At 40.6% G+C, this 19,968-nt stretch overlaps 1 protein-coding gene across 1 annotated transcript; it reads right to left on the bottom strand.

Moving 5' to 3' along the window:
• Positions 1-640: 640 nt before the first annotated feature.
• LOC147422684 (uncharacterized) lies at positions 641-1,928 on the bottom strand. The gene is made up of 6 exons (XM_086503082.1): positions 1,826-1,928; positions 1,609-1,709; positions 1,317-1,431; positions 1,027-1,151; positions 803-876; positions 641-725 (listed from the first exon to the last, which is right to left on the bottom strand). The coding sequence occupies exons 1-6, from the start codon at positions 1,926-1,928 to the stop codon at positions 641-643; spliced, it is 603 nt and encodes a 200-aa protein (XP_086359208.1).
• Positions 1,929-19,968: the final 18,040 nt, after the last annotated feature.

The following is a 19,968-nucleotide window of genomic DNA, read 5'->3' as shown; positions in this document are numbered from 1 at the left end:
TTTTCATAGTGGTAGAGGAAAATTTTTTCAAGTAAACATTGAAACATAAAAAACTCATTACAAGTGATTTCCATAAACTTTGATGGATATCAAAATCATGCTTTGTATCTAGATATGATTCTTAAACATTAGAAAAAATGAGAAAATTCTACTCTTTGTTGGTAATGTTTAGAAGAAAGCAATTCCTTTTATATATATATATATATATATATATACACACACATACATACATATATTTGGACTACTCCTTATAGAAATTTGAATACCAACTAGACGGGTTTTGTATTGTGAGGGAAAATGCAGACAATCAAAATTCATCAAAGCATGTCAAACAAGTTTATCTAAGTGTGGTCTAAGTTTCAAAATATTAGAAGCATGAATGTGATATTAAGGACACTCCATACAATTATAGAGTGAATTTTCTAGAAATATCAAAGATCACAGCAAGCTATTTTTAACAACATGCACTTGTGCATTATGAAGCATCCATGAAAGAATGAGTTGCACAAAATCTCTATTGTCATAAAAAATATTGATGAGTGCCACCATAAAATGCCCCCAAAGATGTTCAAAACTCCAATCATGTGAAACTCATTCTCCAAAAACTTCCCATCTTGAGAAAATGGATTTATGCCTTAAATCAATTAGCCTCCCCTCCACTTGTAGTAATCGCCTGGCGATGAAGTGCTTTAGGGTTCTTGAGAACCTTTGTAACATACTCTTTCCTGCAAAGAAAGGTGGAATTGACTTTAATATATGTCAATCTTTCTTTGACTGAATGGTCAAAGAGATAGAATTGTACCTAGCAGAAATGCCATCTCCTTGTGGTTTAAGGAGGTCAATTCTTTCTGGCACTTCTTTGAAGAGCAACAAAGCCTACATTGACAAATTCAAACACTTTTGCACTTTTTAGACAATTCACTAGTCATGACTAAAGGCTTTGAGTGTACAAAGATTGTTTTTTAAAGAAACTAGAAGAGAGAGAGAGAGAGAGAGAGAGAGAGGAAATAAGGTGGTTGCACTTGCCTTTATGTAATTGTTGGTGTCCATTGTGAATCGATGATACATTCCAGGTGGCAGAGTTATCATGTCACCCTTCTCCACTCTAAACCTTATCCATGCTCCATTATAATCAGGTATGTCCCAATAACCTAGCATTCATGGAACCACTCAACATGAAGGAGCTAGCCATGGTTGTGGTAATGCTTTAATCGCACTACCAAGGAGGCTCTACGAACAAAGCTAGCATTTGATGAGTGCAAATGGACAATAGGAAAAGGCATTGGAATGCAAAATCTCTTAGGAGAGAGACATACCATTGCCCTCTAGAATGATCCGGCTCTCATCATATGGATGCAAGTGCTCATGGAAGAACTGGTTAGTGAGTTGCTGGAAGTTGTCCACAAGGTGTGGGGCAAGAGTAACAATTTCCTGCAACAATATTAACAACACATGCAATCTAGGGAATGTGAGGTAGATTGAATGTGAGTAGCCAGACGTAGATAGTGCTTACAAATTAACCAAAGAAGAACAAGCCATGGAGATGTGGATGAATAACTAAGTGAGAGACACAAAGTGACACCAGGAAGGCAAGAAGGAAGAAAATACCCAATACTCATAGCCAAACTCCCGGATGGTCTTGTCAATGAGGGTGGCGCCTTGCTTTTGGAGCTCATCCACATCCACCTTGAAATGCAGAACTCCCAGCTCTACGTGCAGCATTCGAGTTTCAACCATTAATTAGCAATGCGTGAGGAGACACGAAAAGCTTGACGTAGCTAGGCACAGCCGTATTATATAATGGCTATGAATAGGATTTTCTCACCGCTAAGGTGTTCTTGAGAGACAGGACGGTTGGGGTGGTGGCGATGAGGAAGCCTAGGGTCGTGCTCGTCGGCCGGATTGTAGACCCAAGCGTCCAGCCCCATCGTGATGTTATTATTCGATCTGCAGAGCAGCAGAAAGCGGGCAAATCTGCAGCCCACACGTATAGCTGGTCTTGATAGCATGCCAAACACAGCTTGTTCTTATAAGCAGCAATACATAACGCCTGTAATATGCCCACAGAGAGAGAGAGAGAGAGAGAGAGAGAGAGAGAGAGAGGACAGGATCGGTCTAATCTGTTTGCATGCTTACCTGCAAACAGCGTGAAGCTTCAACTTACAGAATGATAAACTCAATGCAATGCTTGCTCCTGATAGTAGCGGAATAGGCTGGCCCAAATAGTCGCATTTTATGGTGCTCAGAGTCTCCTTGAACGGCGTGATAATGCGAATGCTATTAATTCCTAGCTGGTAGCTGCTTTCATTTCCTGTATCCTCGTTTTGAGTCCTGACTCCTCCTGATCATTACTTGTTTAGTGCGCTAAATTCCACGTGGAAAACCCATACGCAACCTGGACAGTGCTCGAAAACAAACCTTTTTTCAAAAACTTGGCAATCCTACATATGAGAAACAATACAGGTAAATTGGCCAAATTTGAAGGTTTTTGCACCAAATTGTACACTTCGTTTTCAATTTTGTAGGTTTTCTCACCTTCAAATAAACAATTTAGAGGTAAATCTCAAAATTTGTAGGTGGGTTTACACTAAACCTACTTTTTCTTTTAGCACTACACAACAACTCATTCCATCCAAACTCCCTTCAAAGCTATGAAAAGATTACACAAATGAGTTTTACTCCGTTTTACATTCACTAAATTGTCTCACAACCTATTTCTATTGAATTTTCTTTCTAAGAGGTTTCCAACAAGATAAGAAACAGATGAGTAAACGAACGATACGTACAATGATTGAAAACATATTTAACATAGGGTGAGACAGTAGGCTACAACCCTTGCGACTCGTTAGCATCTTCCCTACATTTATATTGGCATGGTTCATAACATATATAGCCACTTGCTAGACAAATAGTATTCACACATGACCCATAGATGATTTCTTTCTAATCACGAGTGCATTAGTGCCATCTCCAAAGTATTGAAGTCTTAACCTCTTCTCAGCACTTGGGATCTATATATTACTTTTTACTGGTCCCTTTTGAATGACATCATCTATTGACCACCCAAAGTCATCTAGAGCTATGGCAAAAGGTCATGGCGAGAGAGGGCAACCTTGCCTTATCGATCTCAAATGAGAACTTACAGCTAGCTCGCCTAGTAGACCCTTGACCACCACTTTTGTGTTTTCTAGTTCGGGTTGCAAGAATGAGTGCACACACCGTGAATAATGAGAAGCAACATGTAATGTATTCTTAGTATCAATATTGTACAAACATAAGGATCTCCCTACGTTGATGGGCATATAGAGAAACCTCGGGGAAAGAACTACCTCCTAATGATGGGGTCAACAACAATCCTGACTTTGTTCACATAGCATAATGTGGCATTAGAAAATTTTTGACGTTTGGAGAAGATATGCCCTCCAAAGAGTGTGATGTAAAGATTCCCAACACAAAATATAATCTTAAACCTACCTATTGTGTTTTTACTCGAAATCCTATCAATCTATACACTAGTGGATAGCTCTTCAAGGTGTGATCAAGCATTTTAATGTGGTCCTATGAATGAGCATCATATCATGGTCTTAGAAGCAAGCACTCAAGGACGCTCATGAGATCGTACAATAGTTATGCATTCAAGCATGGTCATGGGACCAAGCATCTCATCATGGTGTTGTGGAAATGATCATCCAATACGATCTTGTGACCATGCATATTTGGGGATTCAAGCATGATCATGGAGTAAAGAATCCAAGATTGGCCTTTGGACCAATCATCCAACTATGGCCTAGCACTATAAGAGATCAATCGATTACCGATGCCGGCTTACCGGAGTCGTTGGTGGGCATTGGTATACGCATTGGTAAAATTGGAGGGAGTCTCTATCAAATTGAAAAAATGCGTCACTTGCTGAATGAGATGCTAACCAATCGGTATTGTATTCCATAGACAACTCCCTACAAAACTTGACCATTTGATCAATGCATTTCCTTTCAATTATCCAAGTCCAAGTATTGACCCACCTTCTCAGGCACCTTCAACTGGGGAGGATGTGTCGATGGGCACTGGTACTTGAGTTTTATTCCCCCTTTTCTTTCCATGTTTCCTCGTCCACTGTATATACCATATAGAATGCATAGTTCTTTGAATTGCATCTCCTATAATGTGCGTGGGTTATGCAATCACGACAAGTGGCGGCTTACCTGGAACTATGTACATACATGTAAAGCAGACATTCTTTGTTTCCTGCTCGTTTCCTCCTATAGCGTTCCTGGCGTCTAGGGTGCTGATTAGCAAAATCATAAAACTTAACATTCTCGGGTTCCTTTCCACTCTCACTTGAGGTGTCTGAACACTCATTATCTGCATCATCGTTTTCTTCCAGATGTTCAAAGGAGTTATAAAACTCTTCTTGTCCCGGTGGTTCTATCGTCTCATCTTCTCCTGGTATAATGTTTACCATGTAGTAGGGTAGCGCATCATAGCCATCCTTATCGCAAAATTTTGTTGTTGGACTATTTGTAATGGTACAGACATCCAATGTTGCTAGTATGTGTTTCCATTCTAGAGGTTCCAAGGCATCTTCAGGGAAAGGTTCCGGAATATACTCCTTGTCCTCAATTGCTCTTTCTAAGATGCATTCCTCTCTTCTTAAGCTTCCACAATGTGAAGCTCCGCACATCCATAGCTCTTTTTGTTCCCTAACCATGCTAGGAGTTCTGATCCTGCTACTGTAGCTGAATCAAACTCTTCCACAGGTGTTTGGTTCACATCTTTGTAACTATGGTCTTTCAGGTGTATTTTAGTTGTTGTCTCGAGGTATATGTGGTCGTAATCCCATTCTTGGAGCATCTTCAATTGTCGCATGAATGGTCGTCCCAATATGATCTCATAATTGTTCTTTTTGTCGAAATCGACTATTGCAAATGTATGCTCATACTCGATTCCACACGAAGTGACAATCACTTTTTCTAAGAGTCCTAGAGGCTTCTCCATGAACCCATCTGCCAATTGCAATTTCATTCTGGTAGCTCTCAAAGCTGGTTTTCCCCATTTTTTCCAGATTTCCTTGGTGGCGATAGCAACTCCCGCTCCACTGTCAAGAATAGCTTTGGAAACTACTCCTTGGAATTCTACTAGTAGCGTGGTGTTTCCGTCTTCTTCCTCACAATACTCTCCAACCTTGTTTAATGGTACTGGCCTAGTGTTTAGTTGAGGTTTGTTTAACTCTCTGATCCCTTCTTGTAGCCTCAATGTGGGGTCTTTTACTCCAAATTTTTCTAGGCATTTACCTATTGTGGTCCACATGTTTGGTCGTAACCTTAGGAGTTCTGCTAATGTGATTGTGCATACCATCGAAGTGGACAATAACTCAATCAATCCTTGCGAATCCATCACTTTGTTAGAAGAAAGTCTTTGAGATGGAATTGCTCTCACTTCTGACTTGGCTTCATACTCTCTAAAGTAAGAGGGTAAAGTTCTCAGCGAGTCTGGTTGGTTGTGCCCCGAACTAATTGATCCTTGGTCTCCCCCTTGTGAATGTATCTCAAAGTTCATTTGTGACCTTGCCTCAAATTCTTCGATAGGAGGTAAGGTTACATTCTTTTCTTTTCTCGTGCTATTCATGTGGTTACTCATCCTATTAGCCTCGTTGGCCTCACGGATTTGCTTCCATAGATCGTCTAGACCGTTACAGTCCTTAGCCATTTCTGTCAATATTTTAGGTTGGGACCCGTCACTTGCCTCATCTGTGGTATTTGGCACTATGATATGCTCTCCTCTGGACTCATAGGCATTAGTGAGTCTTTCCTTTGTTTCTACCCGTTCCTCTAAAGTTGGTTGGATAGGGGTTGGAGCCGGTGCCTCATGCCAATTTGCAGGTTTACCCAATGGGTCTTCCATTAATGATTGAGCTGTTTCAATCATCCTTTTACACATTTCCAACCTTTTTTTTTCTATTTCCGCATATGGATAAGTCATCCACCTTTGCCCTTGGGTTTGGTTCTTTGTAAGTCTAGCTTCATAAGCTTTTAGAAGTGCATCCAAGAGCTCATTTACCTTGTCTGCCAATACAGATCCTCCTGATCCTACACTTTTGCGCTCTGCTATTTCCTAGGGTGCTATGGTTGTCGTGGTGTGTGAACTTAAGCTAGCTAGATCCTCTAACCGCTCTAATATATCCTTTGTATGTTTCAACTCCTCGGATAGGGCTATTTGCTCTCGTTTCTTCCTGGCTTTTATACGCGCCTTTTTAGCTTTCCAAGTGCTTTTCTGATTTTTCATTTTTGAACTTTGGGCATCAGTTTTTGGCTCTTCAACTATGGGTTCGTTCGTCATTCTACGAGCTTGGGCTCGTGTTATCGCCTGAATAGGTATGATTGTTTCATTTTCCGACCCTCCACTGGAAGGTACTGGTTCTAGCATGTTCAAGGTGGTTTTTGCTCCTTTGCTTGGGTTTTTAGGGCAATCGGGAATCAAATGAGTAACTCCACACTCGGTGCAATACGCGTTGACTCTAATGATTTCATCATGAGGACAGTCTCTCAGCCAATGGTCTCCACCACACTTATAGCAAGGTCCTTTGGGTTATTGAGGTGCTCTTTGAGCTCCTCTTTGTTGGTATGCATGTCTCTGTCCGCCCATGCCTCCATTGGCTATGAACAACAATGTTCGTTCATCTAAGCTATATCTTCCTTCTCCTGCTGCCTGTGCAGCAGTTGGTGGTCCTGTATTTCCTATCATGCTCCATGGTTCTGGTGTCGAGGGCTCTTCCGGTGGATAATAGACAGGGTTTGCCTCATATCCATTGGGATCTTCATAATATGCATGCATAGGCACCAAAGCCTTATCCTCTGATTCAGTTACGGCTGGTGTATATCTTATACCGACTGGTCGTAATCCTAGTACGGGTGGTTGTTGCCCCAACACTGGTTGTGGTCTTTTTACACCTACAGGTCCTGGTAGGTTGCCTGCTTGATACCTAGGCATCGGTGGAACTTGAGGAGAAGCTACATGAGCTTGGGGAGCGTAAGGTCTCTCTCTCACATACCCCTTGTTATAATAACATTCCTCGGTCCCATGGTTTGTCCATTTTTGTTCAATTGCACACTACTTGGGCTGTTTAGCCTGGGGTTTGGCGTACAACTTAATCTTTTTTAGCACTTCATCTACAAGATGCTCTTGGTTTACAGCTACTTCTCCTTTCGGTGTTGTCTTAGAATACTTGCTTCCACTTTGTTGTGAAGATGAATCGTCGTCAAGGTCTTTGAACTCCCCCTCTTTGTAGACCGCACAATTGTCCACAAGGTAAAGAGCCTCCTTAGTCAACTCATTCAACGTCGTGCTCCTCTTCATATGTAAGTCTTTTTGGAGATCCGCATTCCTTAGTCCTTGGATGAATATCATCATGAGTCTGGACTTAGTTGGCAGTTCTTCCATCGGACAGAACTTAACATATCTTTTTAGTCTTAGGGTTGCCTTTCGTACAGATTCCCCATATTTTTGTTTGAATTTATGGATTTGTGAGACGGTATTATGAGCTATCCGCCTTTGTGAGAATTCCTCGATAAATTCGTCAAACACTTCCTCCATAGACTCAAAGTCTCTACGCTCTACAGAGTCAAACCAAGTGGCAGCGTCATCCTCTAGGGTTAGTCCAAACCCTTCAAATTGGGTAGGGAAGTCTAACACCTCTTCTGCCTTAATCACAAGCACAAAGGCTGCTACATGATCTCTTGGGTCTCTGCTTCCTGCGTATTTCTTGTTTACCCATTTTTGCACTTGAGAAGGTCTGATTCTCCGATGGTCTTCAAACCTCATCATTGGATCTCCACGTCCTAATCGATATACCTCCTCAAGTCTTCTGTAATAGGCTGGTTCCTCTCCCATTGGTGCTCCTAAGCCATAATTTCTAACAGTTCTCGCTAGAGATGGTTCCTCTCTTCGAACTCGTTCTATGGGTGGTCCTCCAGGCTCCGTTGACCCTTGAGTCTTTGACATGCTCTCTCCTCGATACCTTGAATAGAGTGTGTAAGGTCTCTGACCCCGATCAAAAAGAGCACCATTGTACCTTGAAATGAATATAATGGAAAAAGTTACTATTTTTAGCAGTTTTTCAAATTCTGTCAGTGCCATGATGTTTAGAATATTTTTAAGCTTCGAAATGTGAGTTAAAATAATTTTTGTAAAAAAATTCCAAAAATAGTAAGTTTTTGGTTACCCGACCCATCCAGTTTTGACCGTCTCGAAAAACTGCACCCGTACTCCAAATTTGAAAAAAATGCATTTTCGAACCCCGAGGGCTGCTAAATATGGCAGGTACTTGGGCCAGTACGCCTTAGTTAGAGCTTGCTATAGCAATTTTCGGCATCAAATTCCGACTCGTATGACCCGTTTTAGCCTAAAATCAATTTTTCCCAAAATTGGCCGGGGAGGCACCGGGGGCCCGTGGCTATGTGGGAACAGGTTTGAGCCCACTCCATACCAGCTTTAGCATCTAGGGGGCGCCCTCTTGCCTTGTGGGAGTCTTTGGGAAGTTTCCAAGCTTGCAACTAAGTGTGAGAACCAGTTAACTAAACCAACTAGACACTTGGTGGGTAGGCAACTAGACTTGCCATGCAAGGACTGAGTGTTCACTCGGATGCTTATAGCAACACAAATCGATTTTCAGCTTGAGGAGGCCTATTTAAAGGCATGCACTCACACACACACACACACACATGCTCACACACTCACCCAGTGCACACACACACACACACACACACACACACACACACACACACACACACACACACACACACACCTACACACACCTTGGGAAGGTACTGCCGTTACACACACAGTTTTTGAAGGAGAAGCAAGGAGGGAGGTGCTGCCGAAATTCTCAACTTGAGGATTCATTGGATCAGAAAAATCGGAGGATTCTCAGTCCCTAATCATGGTAATCATGGTTTAATTACTGCTCTTCTTAATTCTCATCTTTATTCTCCAAATTCCTTAGCTACTATGCTTAATCCTGGCTATAATTCCCTATAGCTGCTCTCTAAATCTCCATAGCTATGCTCCATTACATAATCATCATTCAATTAGCTAAATTATGCAGTCATTCATCATCCTTAACCAAGGATTAATGCATGATTAGGAAAGATTCTCTCTCTAGGCAACATAGTTAGTAAATTGTCAGCCAGTAATAGTGTAGATTTGATGAAATTCATTCTTTTACCACTCAATAGTGTTGTAATTAAATTAAACTCAATCTTCTCCCACATTGAAATGTGATTAAGGCTGAAAATTAATCCGTCATTAGGCCATTAAGAAGAGAATTTTATGTCACACATGCCTGCGGCAATTCTGCATCTTCATATTGCTCTAGGAAAATGAATGAGCTTGCTTACTTCATCTCTTTCATGAATCAATTAGTAAAATTTTGAATTTCTTAATCATCTAAGCCAAGTAATTAACCTTAGAGCCATTTCCATAGGGTAAGTAAGGAATTACCCATAAAATTGCTAGGTCTCGAAGGAAAAATCTAATCTCTTGCCTAAGGAGGATTCTTTAATAATTCTAATCTACCATTTGGTTGTTATGATGCTCTCGGACTTTAGCTCTTTTCTTCAAGTTTATCATTTAAAGTAGGGACTAAAATGGCCCCGGTTAAGAGAACTTGCTTCGGTGGTGCCCACGACCACGAGGCGGGAATGAGCAATACAAATGGAAAAGGAAAAGCTCCCATGGTCGAACAAGCACCGGCCATCTCACGAGCCAATGACGAAGAAATGGAAGAAGTAGATCACAATTTTATTCAAGTTGTTTAATTTAACATTGCATACGTTTAGCTAGGAATGAACATATCCCCAAACATGTTGGAGAAATTCGACGAAAACCTCGGAAATTGAATTCATTTGTATATTAAAGTCTAAAGTAGGAAAGAAATGATTGACGGATATACTGTTTGCAATAGGAAAGAATGTCTGCTAGGAAAAATTTAGCTCGGCATGTTCATTCTATTTCCAATGTTGAATTAGTCATGAACCCCCTCCTGATCACAGGGGGCAGAGTTCATGGTTAAGGGCTCTTGAATCCACGAGTGATGGTTAAGCGGTGGATACCCACGTCTGCTGGTTAAGCGGTGGGAACCCACGTCTGCTGGTTAAGCGGTGGAAATGTCCATGTCGTGCTTTCTATGCGGTGGACATACCTAGTTGTATGGGCAGCTAGGCGACAACGGGAGGAGTAAACTCTCGCTGGAGGGGGGATGTTGTACCTCCAGAACATTGGAATTTTAATGAATAAGTTTGAGTAGAATTTTTACTAGAACTCTCTCTTGGTGCCGCTGTGCAATACTGATTGAAGGGCTATCCTAACAAACTTGTGAATCGGAATTTAACCAAGGAACTTTTATGTTGAACAACCACTGTGGTAGTAATTAGGGCACACAAGGAAGTGTGAGTGTGGGGGTGGAAAGTGGGGGCTTGGCTCAGGTTGCCAATGCCTATGAGAAGGGTGGTCCCGATTGGTCGGGAACTCTCTGTCCCCATAGTGTTTAATTCGATATTAGTAATACTCATTGCCCCTAGAGCGGTGAAATCTCAAGAGTACGTGCCTCTGAAACATGGGGAAAAAGGCACTCGAGGTTTCTCTCCTCTTGGAAGGTGGGTCTTAGGATCGCTAGATGGTTTAAGTACGCTTCCCCTGCGAGGTGGAGCTAGATCTCATTGCTAGTAGGCTCGAGCTCGACTTACTTTGTGATGAGAGATCGTCCGCTAGCTGAACCCTAACCCACTTTGTTTGATTCCGCTACAGATCTAGTGGCCACCAGGTTCACCATCAGATCCGCTATTTGATATGGCGGGGTGGGGACCTCACAGAGTGGTGATTCTTGCAGATCCCTTAGCCCTCGTGCGGCCTGATAACCATCTTGATTTCGGTCTTGTTCCAATGTTGCACTGTGTCGAAGCCATGCCTGCAATTATGGTTGGTTTGCTGGTTGGTTTTGGTTGTTGAATGCCTGCGGTTGGGTGGAATGTGAGGTAGCGTCATAATCTTCTGAAAAAGGATTCGTCGACTTGCTTGGGGTGTAGGTGGTTCTTGGCACTTCCTCAGGGGCATATGTTGATGCTCCTGGACCTGTTGCCCTTTCTACCTCCTCTGGGAGAATACGTTGGTATTCTCGCCCGTATCTATCAACAAAAACTATACCCTCCCCCCTGGCAATTTCATAAGAAAATAAGTAAAGAACCTTGTCTTTGCTTAATTTATTTACGTATGGTTCTTTGCTGCGAAAGTAAGCGACTATATCCTCACTCTCATGCTTTTAGATTCCCACGTTCTCGTTATAAGTTGGAACCGTGGTTGTTTTCTTATCATACGTAAAAATAGCTCCGGGCCGATCAATGTTTGGTGGCGGTTCTTGAGCTTCTGAAACCATTTTCCCTTTCGCCAGGTTATCTCCATATCTGTTGTAATCTTTAGGGTTACTAACTATCAGATAGTGGTTCCCCTTTTTGTCTCGAAATCTATCTCCATCATCATAGACTCGGATTATCTCCAATCTCTGAGCCGGCCTCTCTTCGATACAAATGCACTTGCGTCCTCGATAGTCAAAATAGACTAGGGATCCCCTCGAGTTTGTTCCCTCTAAGAAGATCACAGTGAGTTTGGAATCACTCAAAGGATTTAGGGAGGTGCTTCCTCCTAGCATTGGTCCGTCGTATGTGAAACCTCCTGGCTGTTGACTACCCATCATGAAGAAAGATTTTTCTGATGAAGTGTCAGTATCACTACCTTCCTCTATAATCGGTGCTAGTGGATCTAGCCTTGCCTGAGTTACACTCTCCTCAGTGGACACTAATCTACCTTGGTCACCTGCCACCTTCTGGTCTCTAACAATGTATCTTCCTGATCTCAAATTCATCAAACTTATCAATGCAATTTATCACAAATCCAACCACTCACCTGGCAAAGGATCAGTCTCTGCACAACTTCTTGCTTTGTTGCTGAATATACCTGTACACAAGCGTTTAATTTCGGCAATCGAATCAAAGTATTTATCTGCTAGAGGTTATCTTAGTAATGATTGGTATAACTGGAGTGTTAATCTCAACCACTACTGTATTTTATACACTGCTGATGTTCTGGATTAGGTCTGCTAATCTGAAACTGTACTTCCCTCGGATGTTCGTCAATTTACGCGAAAAAGTCTGAATTCAGTTTTTGCTCCGTCAAATGGACAAACAAGGTCCAAATTCACTTCTGAAAGAAGTTATGGAACCCTTAAGCCAAATGGAATCTCATTGTCTAAGCTCAATGAAATTTTCTCTTCAGTAAGCCCCAATAGACATCCTACGCGTAGGATGTCTCCTGTTTTGTTTTGCCTGGATTTTTGCACTGTGGATTTCCCTTGATGTGCTGAGTCTACAACTGTTTTTACTTTTTGATTTGGACACCTACAAGCTGGTCAATGGGTCAGAAATCTGTTCCGACAGCCTGTTTTGCTGATCTTGATCAATCTAATCAACTCCAATTTGGACCAAAATTGACCAGGAGGCTTGCCTTAGGCTACACAACACCTTGCTATGCCCACTGTCAATGTCTGGCTTCAATTTCTTGCTTTAGACATCCTACGCGTAGGATGTCTTTTTCATCAGAATGGCTTCAAACTCAAAGCACAGGCTCCCCTTGAGTTTTTGACCACTTTGGTATGCTCAAAATTTGGTTTGGAGTCCAAAATCACACAGAAGACATCCTATGCGTAGGATGTCTTTTTGGCCTGTTTGACCCCAGACTTGACCCACAGCTTCCCCTTGATGTCAGTAACCCAGTGGTATGCTTAGATTTTGGTTTGGATTTCAAAAGTCCCCAATTTTAGCTGTTCTTGCCTTTTTCAGTCAAAAGTGCTAAAGTCCGCTTTGAACCCAATTTTCTCACCCAAATGAGGTGAAACCCCTCTCAGTCACTCAATATATCATGCAAGACACACTCATACAACCATCTTATGGTTTTGGTCTCAAATAATATTTTGGCACAATTTAAGCAGGATGTCTGGCAATTTCAGTATATCTGGCCTTATCCTGTCAAGATAGGGTCAAATTTCCACTTTCCAGTTGAAATTAGAGTAAATCCCACCTTCTGAACACACTGGTCAACTCAAATCCCAAAATTCCCACCAGATTAGCCTGTAGACATCCTACGCGTAGGATGTCTCCTAGCTTGAAATTAAATTTTTTTCTGACAGAAATGCTATTGATGCTTTGTAGCTCTATCAAAAACACTCACATTAACTTTTGGACTTCTCTTAGCTTTCAAACACACTTTGGTGTCTTTTTGCGTCTTTTACAAACTTGTGATGACTTTACCAAGCAAGTATACATACATGAAATGCTCTAGATCCTGAATCACGATGTCCTACTTACTCTACTCCTACTTATCATGTGAAATGGTGACAATTTTTGCGTCTTTTACAAACTTGTGATGACTTTACTAAGCAAGTATACATACATGAAATGCTCTAGATCCTGAATCATGATGTCCCACTTACTCTACTCCTACTTATCATGTGAAATGGTGACAATGGTGTTTTGGTTGCTTTTTGGCCTCTCCGGACTCTCAAGCTTTCCTCTCACCGCTTCTACCACTCCAATTCCTACTTAAGAACTCGACTACTACCTAAAAATATCTTAGTCTACCTAAATCTACCTAAGTCGAAGGATCTAGGCCAGACACACGCTTCCTAGACTCCCTCTAAGACCTAGAGAGTCCTCCACCCTCTCATCCTATCTAAATGTAAAACAAGACTTTTGGCAAACCAAAAAATCCCTATCCTCAAGGATTAGTCTCGGTCACCTACCTAAGGTTTTCGTCCCCGGCAGCGGCGCCAATGTTGGACGGATACGCTACGACGGACGTCAGCACAACGAGAACTCACCTAACATATAATGTCAGCTAAGGACGAAGCTCTACCCACAGGTGCGTGGAAGAAAGCATAAGATGTCAACCTACACTCGACCGACTTCTAACTAATTCCTACAGAGGTCTCTACCAATTGTCCAAGTCACAGCCTTCAAGAGTGCATAAGAGGAAACTTCCTACAACGCTTTTCTAGAGCCGAACACCCATCAAACAATTTTGAAACACCATAGAAATTGAAGGAGACCCTACTAACACCAATAGGTCGCTCTCCCTAAGGTCTATGAACCAAAACCCCCACCCAAAACACCCAGGGCAAAATCACGAAGGATGTCTGGCCGAAATTTGCAGGTCTTTGTTTCCAAAATCTAAAGTGCCTAATGTGTAGTTCTACTCAATGTGAATGTGAGGATATGCTGCAATGCAAAATCGGACAACGTATGCTCACCCAATCACCAGAAGGAGCTCGCAAAACCCGACCGTACGCGCGCAATGTAGGTATCGACGCGTAGCTCTCGTCGGGGGCAACACGCTGCGCTTCTCCACACTCGATTCCGACCACCGGTGCACACATAATATCAGGATGAAGCTCACACTCTCTCTTGTACACAGTACGCTTACTCACAGACTTCAAAACTTGTTTTTATTAAATGACAAAAGGTTTTTCATTAAGGTCAAAAAGTGGTATATGTACCTTACAATTCTCAAACCCTAAAGTTCTAAAATCAACCAACTACTCCATCTATCTATCAAAACTGGGATACAATCTGGAAACTTCTGTAAGCCCCAATATTTACAAGGTGAAAAATCAGGTTTCCTCAATAAATGAATAATTACAAAAAAATGATAATCCTCCGAGTAGTTAGTCTCTGTGGGGTGTGTACAGCTTCTAACATACAGGTTCTTAAAGGTGAAGAATAGAGTTCAATCTTTGATTTCTATAATTAAAGGATGCAAAAGTCAAGTGAGTGAAGTGACTTTTTTGTCTAGAGAAGTCCAACATGGGGTGTTTGCCACAAATTTCTACTTGTGCTCAATGGTGTGGAAGTCTTTCTTGGAATTTGCTGACTATTTTCTTTTGGAAATGGATCAAGTGTAAAAAGGGTCTGAATGAAAGAAGCATGAAGGATGTTGTGGAAGAATATGAAATCAAGAAATTTTAAATTTAGGTTCGGGTGCAGGAGATTTTTGAAGTGCAGGAAGCTTCATCTTTGCAGGATACTGAATACTTGCAAGAGGCGGCTGAACATTTACGGAATATCATCTATGTGTAGGAGCCTAAGTGTGTATGGAAGTATGAATATTTACAAGGGACTACATTGTACTTGCAAGGAAAGAGCACTACACTATACTTATAGGGAATTGAGCATATGCAAGAGACTGAATATTTGCAGGAGATTGTATATATGAATCAGGAAGTGAACTTTTTGCTTGAATATTTGCAGTGGACTGAATGCATAAAGTGGAAGCAAAGTAGGATAATTGTTTCTATTAGAGTTTTTTTGCCTATGGCAGAACAATCTCGTTGGGATGTAAAGGATGCACAGGCTCATGCATTGATTGTGTTGTCTGTGAAGAGCACCATTGTTCCTCACATTCATTCAGCAAAATCTGCAAAACAGGCTTGGGATATTTTGTCTAGTCAAGATGATATGGACACTTTCCTTGCTAGTGTCAAGGATATCAATGAGCAACTTATTTCTGCAGGTGAAGTCATTTCAGACGGGTCCCTTGTGCAGACTGTTCTTGATGCCTTACCAGATTCTTACTAGACTTTTGCTAGTACTTGGAGACTTATGACCCAAGGAAATCCTGAAGTTGTCAAGTTTGATGCATTATGCACATTGCTATTGCAAGAGTCACTTTCGAGAAAAAACAGGACTAGACATGCAGTTGAACAGGCTTTTATTGCTTCTCAAAGAAAGGGTGATAACAACAATGCAGCCACTTCTTATGGTTCTGCTGCGAGTGGCAAAACTTATCTTTAAACGGAAGCTATATAAAGACTTGAAGACTCAATTTGTGATGGTGAAGGGCCAACAGTTTCAGTTATTGCAGTTAAGATAGAATGAACAATATGCATAGATGGATGTTTGGGAACAAGGTGAGAGAGGAACCTGAAGAAGAAGTATGATGACTTAAAACAAGAATATGATCAACTAGATCATCAGGTGCATCTTAGCTCAAATCAAGTACAAGTGCAGATATTATGGAAGAGCAGATACAAGATAAAGTTCAAAAGAGTGAAGTTCAAGATGTAGTGCAGGATGCAGTTGCAATGACAGATCATGAGGAAGGAGGAACACAACAGTCAATTTCAAATGAGATTTTTATTGTTGAAGATGATATACCACCGACAGATAATGTCAAAAGTACATAGGTCCCTGATCCTGAGATTACTGATTTTCAAAGAAGTTATGTACCTAAATTTGCTAAACTACAAAGTCTTGTTATTTCTCAAGCGGAGATGATCCATAAGATTTCTTTGGAGTTGAATAATGAGAGGTATTCAAATACGGTTGTGGCAAACGAAGCGGTTTCCAAATCAATCAACTTCAAGAAGAGAAGGCATCATTGATGGTGGAGATTTCTCAAGTTCGAGCTGAATTTGACTTGCATATTAATTACTGTTATGCAATTCATGATGCTCTTAAGCAAGTTGTTTCAAAAAAAGATAAATTTGAATCTTCAACTTATTCAAATCATGAATATGGAGTCTTCTTCAAACCTTGATGTTACGGAAGGTGTTTTGAATGATGATGTTGTCATCAATGATCTTTATGATGTTGGTGTTTTTGCAAAATCAGCCATGGAGATTGGAAGTCCATCTTTTTTCAATGAAGTTCAATTTACTGATGAAATTCTTGAAAATTTATATTCCTTATGTGGTCATGTTCCTAATTCCAATGGTTTTGTTGATGCTAAGGAGATGGTTTTGCCTGATGATTATGCAAGTATTTTGCAAGTTCTTGATGATGGTGAAGTGGCTTTTTCCTGAAGATGGTTCTACATTTCTATGTGATGTTGCTGATGGACGAGATGATGTTGATATTCTTATATCTCATTGGTTTTATGTCTTCATGCTTGATGACATAAGGGAAGTTGGTCAGGGAACACCAAGTCAAAAGTTTTTAGTTTCAGGGAGGTATCACTGATTGGACAATTTTGCGGCTAGAAAGTGGATTTCTTTCTATTTTCAAGGAGAAATGTGAGCAAGCCATCTTGTGGTGTTTTTTATGTGTGAAGGAGAGTTCAAATTGTTATTTTTAAGCTTTGAATCAGATCAATTTGAGGAAGAAGAAAATCAATTTTGGTGTTTCTTGAATCAAGATTTTCAAGAAAATCAATTGTTTTGGCATACGGAGTCTAAATCAGGTCTCCCAGTGTTTCATCTACATGCAGAGATATTGGATATGTTCAAGAGGCAATGTATAATGGTTGTAAAGTTTTCATCCTACCTTGAATCTTTCTTCAATCTTTTTGAAGAGAAACCTGAACCTGACCCTGAACTTGAACCTGAACATAAACCTGCTAATGTGTTTAGTAAGCCATACCAGGACTTTGCTGAAGAAGAGGCTAAGGAAGAAAATCTATTGTTGCAAAAGAAGTTCACTGAACTAAAATTTCATTTTATACATTTGAAGTATAAGGGGGAACAACTAGTTCATGACCAACCTGAACTAGAGGGTGTTGAATGTGAAGTGATACTTATGGATAATGAAAATCAAGAATTTTAAGAGCATTTAATTGAAGATACAATTCCAGTCACAGGACAGGAGAATGAGGCAGAGCAACAGCATGTTGGGGAGGCATTATTGGACACTATCGAGGAAGTTTTGGCTAAGAACATTGAAGAACATACAATGGATGAGGTTGTAGCTGAGCTGGAAGTAAGTATTGATGCAGAGGAAGAAGCAAAGGAGGAGAATTTGTAGGCAGTATGATGAACTAAAGTAGCAGTATGAGATGTTGCAGAAGAAATTGGAGCAACAAAAACATCATCAACCTAAACAGCTACATACTCAGAGTGATATTGTAAAGTTGGATAAAACTGAAACTAAAGTTCAAGAAGAGCTAACAGTAGATGCAGTCACAATTTCAATTGCAGTTGCAGATGAAGAAGCAGGTGTTGCAGGTGGACAACAACAATTTAAAGATCTAGTAATGTTTATTATGGATGATATACTCACTGGAGAAGATGCTGAGACTGCAATGAAGGCACCTGAAGCTGAAGTGGATGTAGGATTTGGTGAAGATGGTAAGGAAACTGCAATAAAAGTGGAAAGTTCAAAGGAGCTTGAAGATAAAGATCATCTTGATATTGAAGTTTTTGATCAAGGAATTGTGGGTCCTCACAATGTTTGAGAAACATTGCCCACCGAGGTGTGCCAAGTGTTAGTGCCTGATGTGATAGGGTACTTATCTTTTTGGACTTTTAACTAAGGTCTTAGCTTTAAACCTTAGGAGAATGTTTAAACAAGGTCTTTATGCCTAGGTAGTTGGAAATACCCGAATGGTCATATGGTGTGTAGAAATTTTTGGATGAAACTGCCATGCAGTTTTTGCAGTTCCTTGTAGTCGTACTATTGTTCTTGCTCTATAGTTCAATGGTGATGATGAATATACAGTGAATGCAGTACTTTCTTATCTTCATTATGGTGTTTCTTCTTCATCTACTCTGCAATTTCATGATTAAATGTGCAGTCTCCTGCCTCGTTTTCCTTCATACTGCATGTTTCTTGCGCTTAATACTTGTTAGGGCTGTGAACCCCTAACACCCACCATACTAATTTAGGCACCACACCTCTTTGATGCACATCATTGGGTGTTTAGGAAAAGCCAAGGCAAGATCTCCGATGCATTAGCTGTGTAGGTCATTCAACCCCCGACGCACTAACCGTGTGAATGGTCTAAGGATAAGCAATGTAGGTGATCCTAGTCTTGTAGTGACTCTGCCATGAAAAACTTAAAACATGAGTCCAATCACAAAAGAATCTCCCAAACAATATTTTCCAAGCAGTTAGACTGTAGAGGGTCTCTACCCTTACACATCTACCATAAACCATCAAAACCACTTAATGATCCAATCCAAAACCATAAACCATAATCCAATCTCATCACATGGGGTGAGCACTCCCACCAACTTAGGGTGATGCACATCCAGTCCTGCAAAATCACTTTAGCACATAACATGATTGCAACAATTTTAGCAACATAACCATATCCCAAAAACGATCCAAGACCTACATAGCTTACACAATCAAAATTAAAACCATAACCCATGAGAGATCTCAGTCCTTGACCATCAACCATTTTCCTTATTGAAACCAACTCCCACACTTGGAGTTTGTCATATTTATCTATTGTAATCAAATTGAGACCACACACATGGCTCTTATGAAACTTTTATGCTCATAAGAAGTCCCATCAACAACCAAACATGATATCAAAATCCAATTTTGATAATATTCAATCATGTAAAAGTGATGCACCATGACTGTAGCTCAATCCCCTAGCATATAGAGCTAGTTTGACCTAGAAGGTAGAAAGCAACATACACATGCACTTGAGGTGTCCACAACCATTCTTAAGGTTCTATACATCACATGAAATCATTCCATCAACATAAAGATGCAAAATAGTTCCATCACTTGGGTCGACTATAAACCATAGCATCACATATATGCAGAAAACAAGTTTCAATCATTTTTGAGTGCATGCATAACACGCATCACATATATGCAGAAAAAAACTTTCAATCATTTTTGAGTGCATGCATAACACGCATATGAAAGTTTTTGACCTCAAAGAATTGCATCAAGCTCAGATCCATAATATAGACTAACACCTTATCACATCACTTTGGCCATATGAGACTCACATATCAAACGATAACATAGAAATAAAGCCACTTTATTCGTATCCTACGTACGGTTTAGAATGATGACTAACCGTATACCCCCATATAAGTTTATGGACATCAAAGACATGGAATCAACTCATCAAAACAAATCGTAAATCATATATGAACAGCTCATCCAACCCATGATGTTGGTGCAGCCAAAG

The sequence above is a fragment of the Adiantum capillus-veneris genome, chromosome 27 (assembly GCF_014529385.1).
Source record: "Adiantum capillus-veneris isolate H3 chromosome 27, ASM1452938v2, whole genome shotgun sequence".
Lineage (NCBI taxonomy): Eukaryota > Viridiplantae > Streptophyta > Polypodiopsida > Polypodiales > Pteridaceae > Adiantum > Adiantum capillus-veneris.
Note: the sequence above shows the minus strand (reverse complement) of the source record. Positions and strands in the feature narration are given on the sequence as shown.

Bases quoted from the DNA above. Each gene is read 5' to 3' on its own strand.
- LOC147422684 (XM_086503082.1), bottom strand. From the start codon at position 1,928: ATGGGGCTGGACGCTTGGGTCTACAATCCGGCCGACGAGCACGACCCT. The intron at 1,152-1,316 runs GTATGTCTCTCT...CATGAATGCTAG, and splicing joins GATCATTCTAGAGGGCAATG to GTTATTGGGACATACCTGAT. The intron at 877-1,026 runs GCAAGTGCAACC...TTGTCAATGTAG, and splicing joins ACACCAACAATTACATAAAG to GCTTTGTTGCTCTTCAAAGA.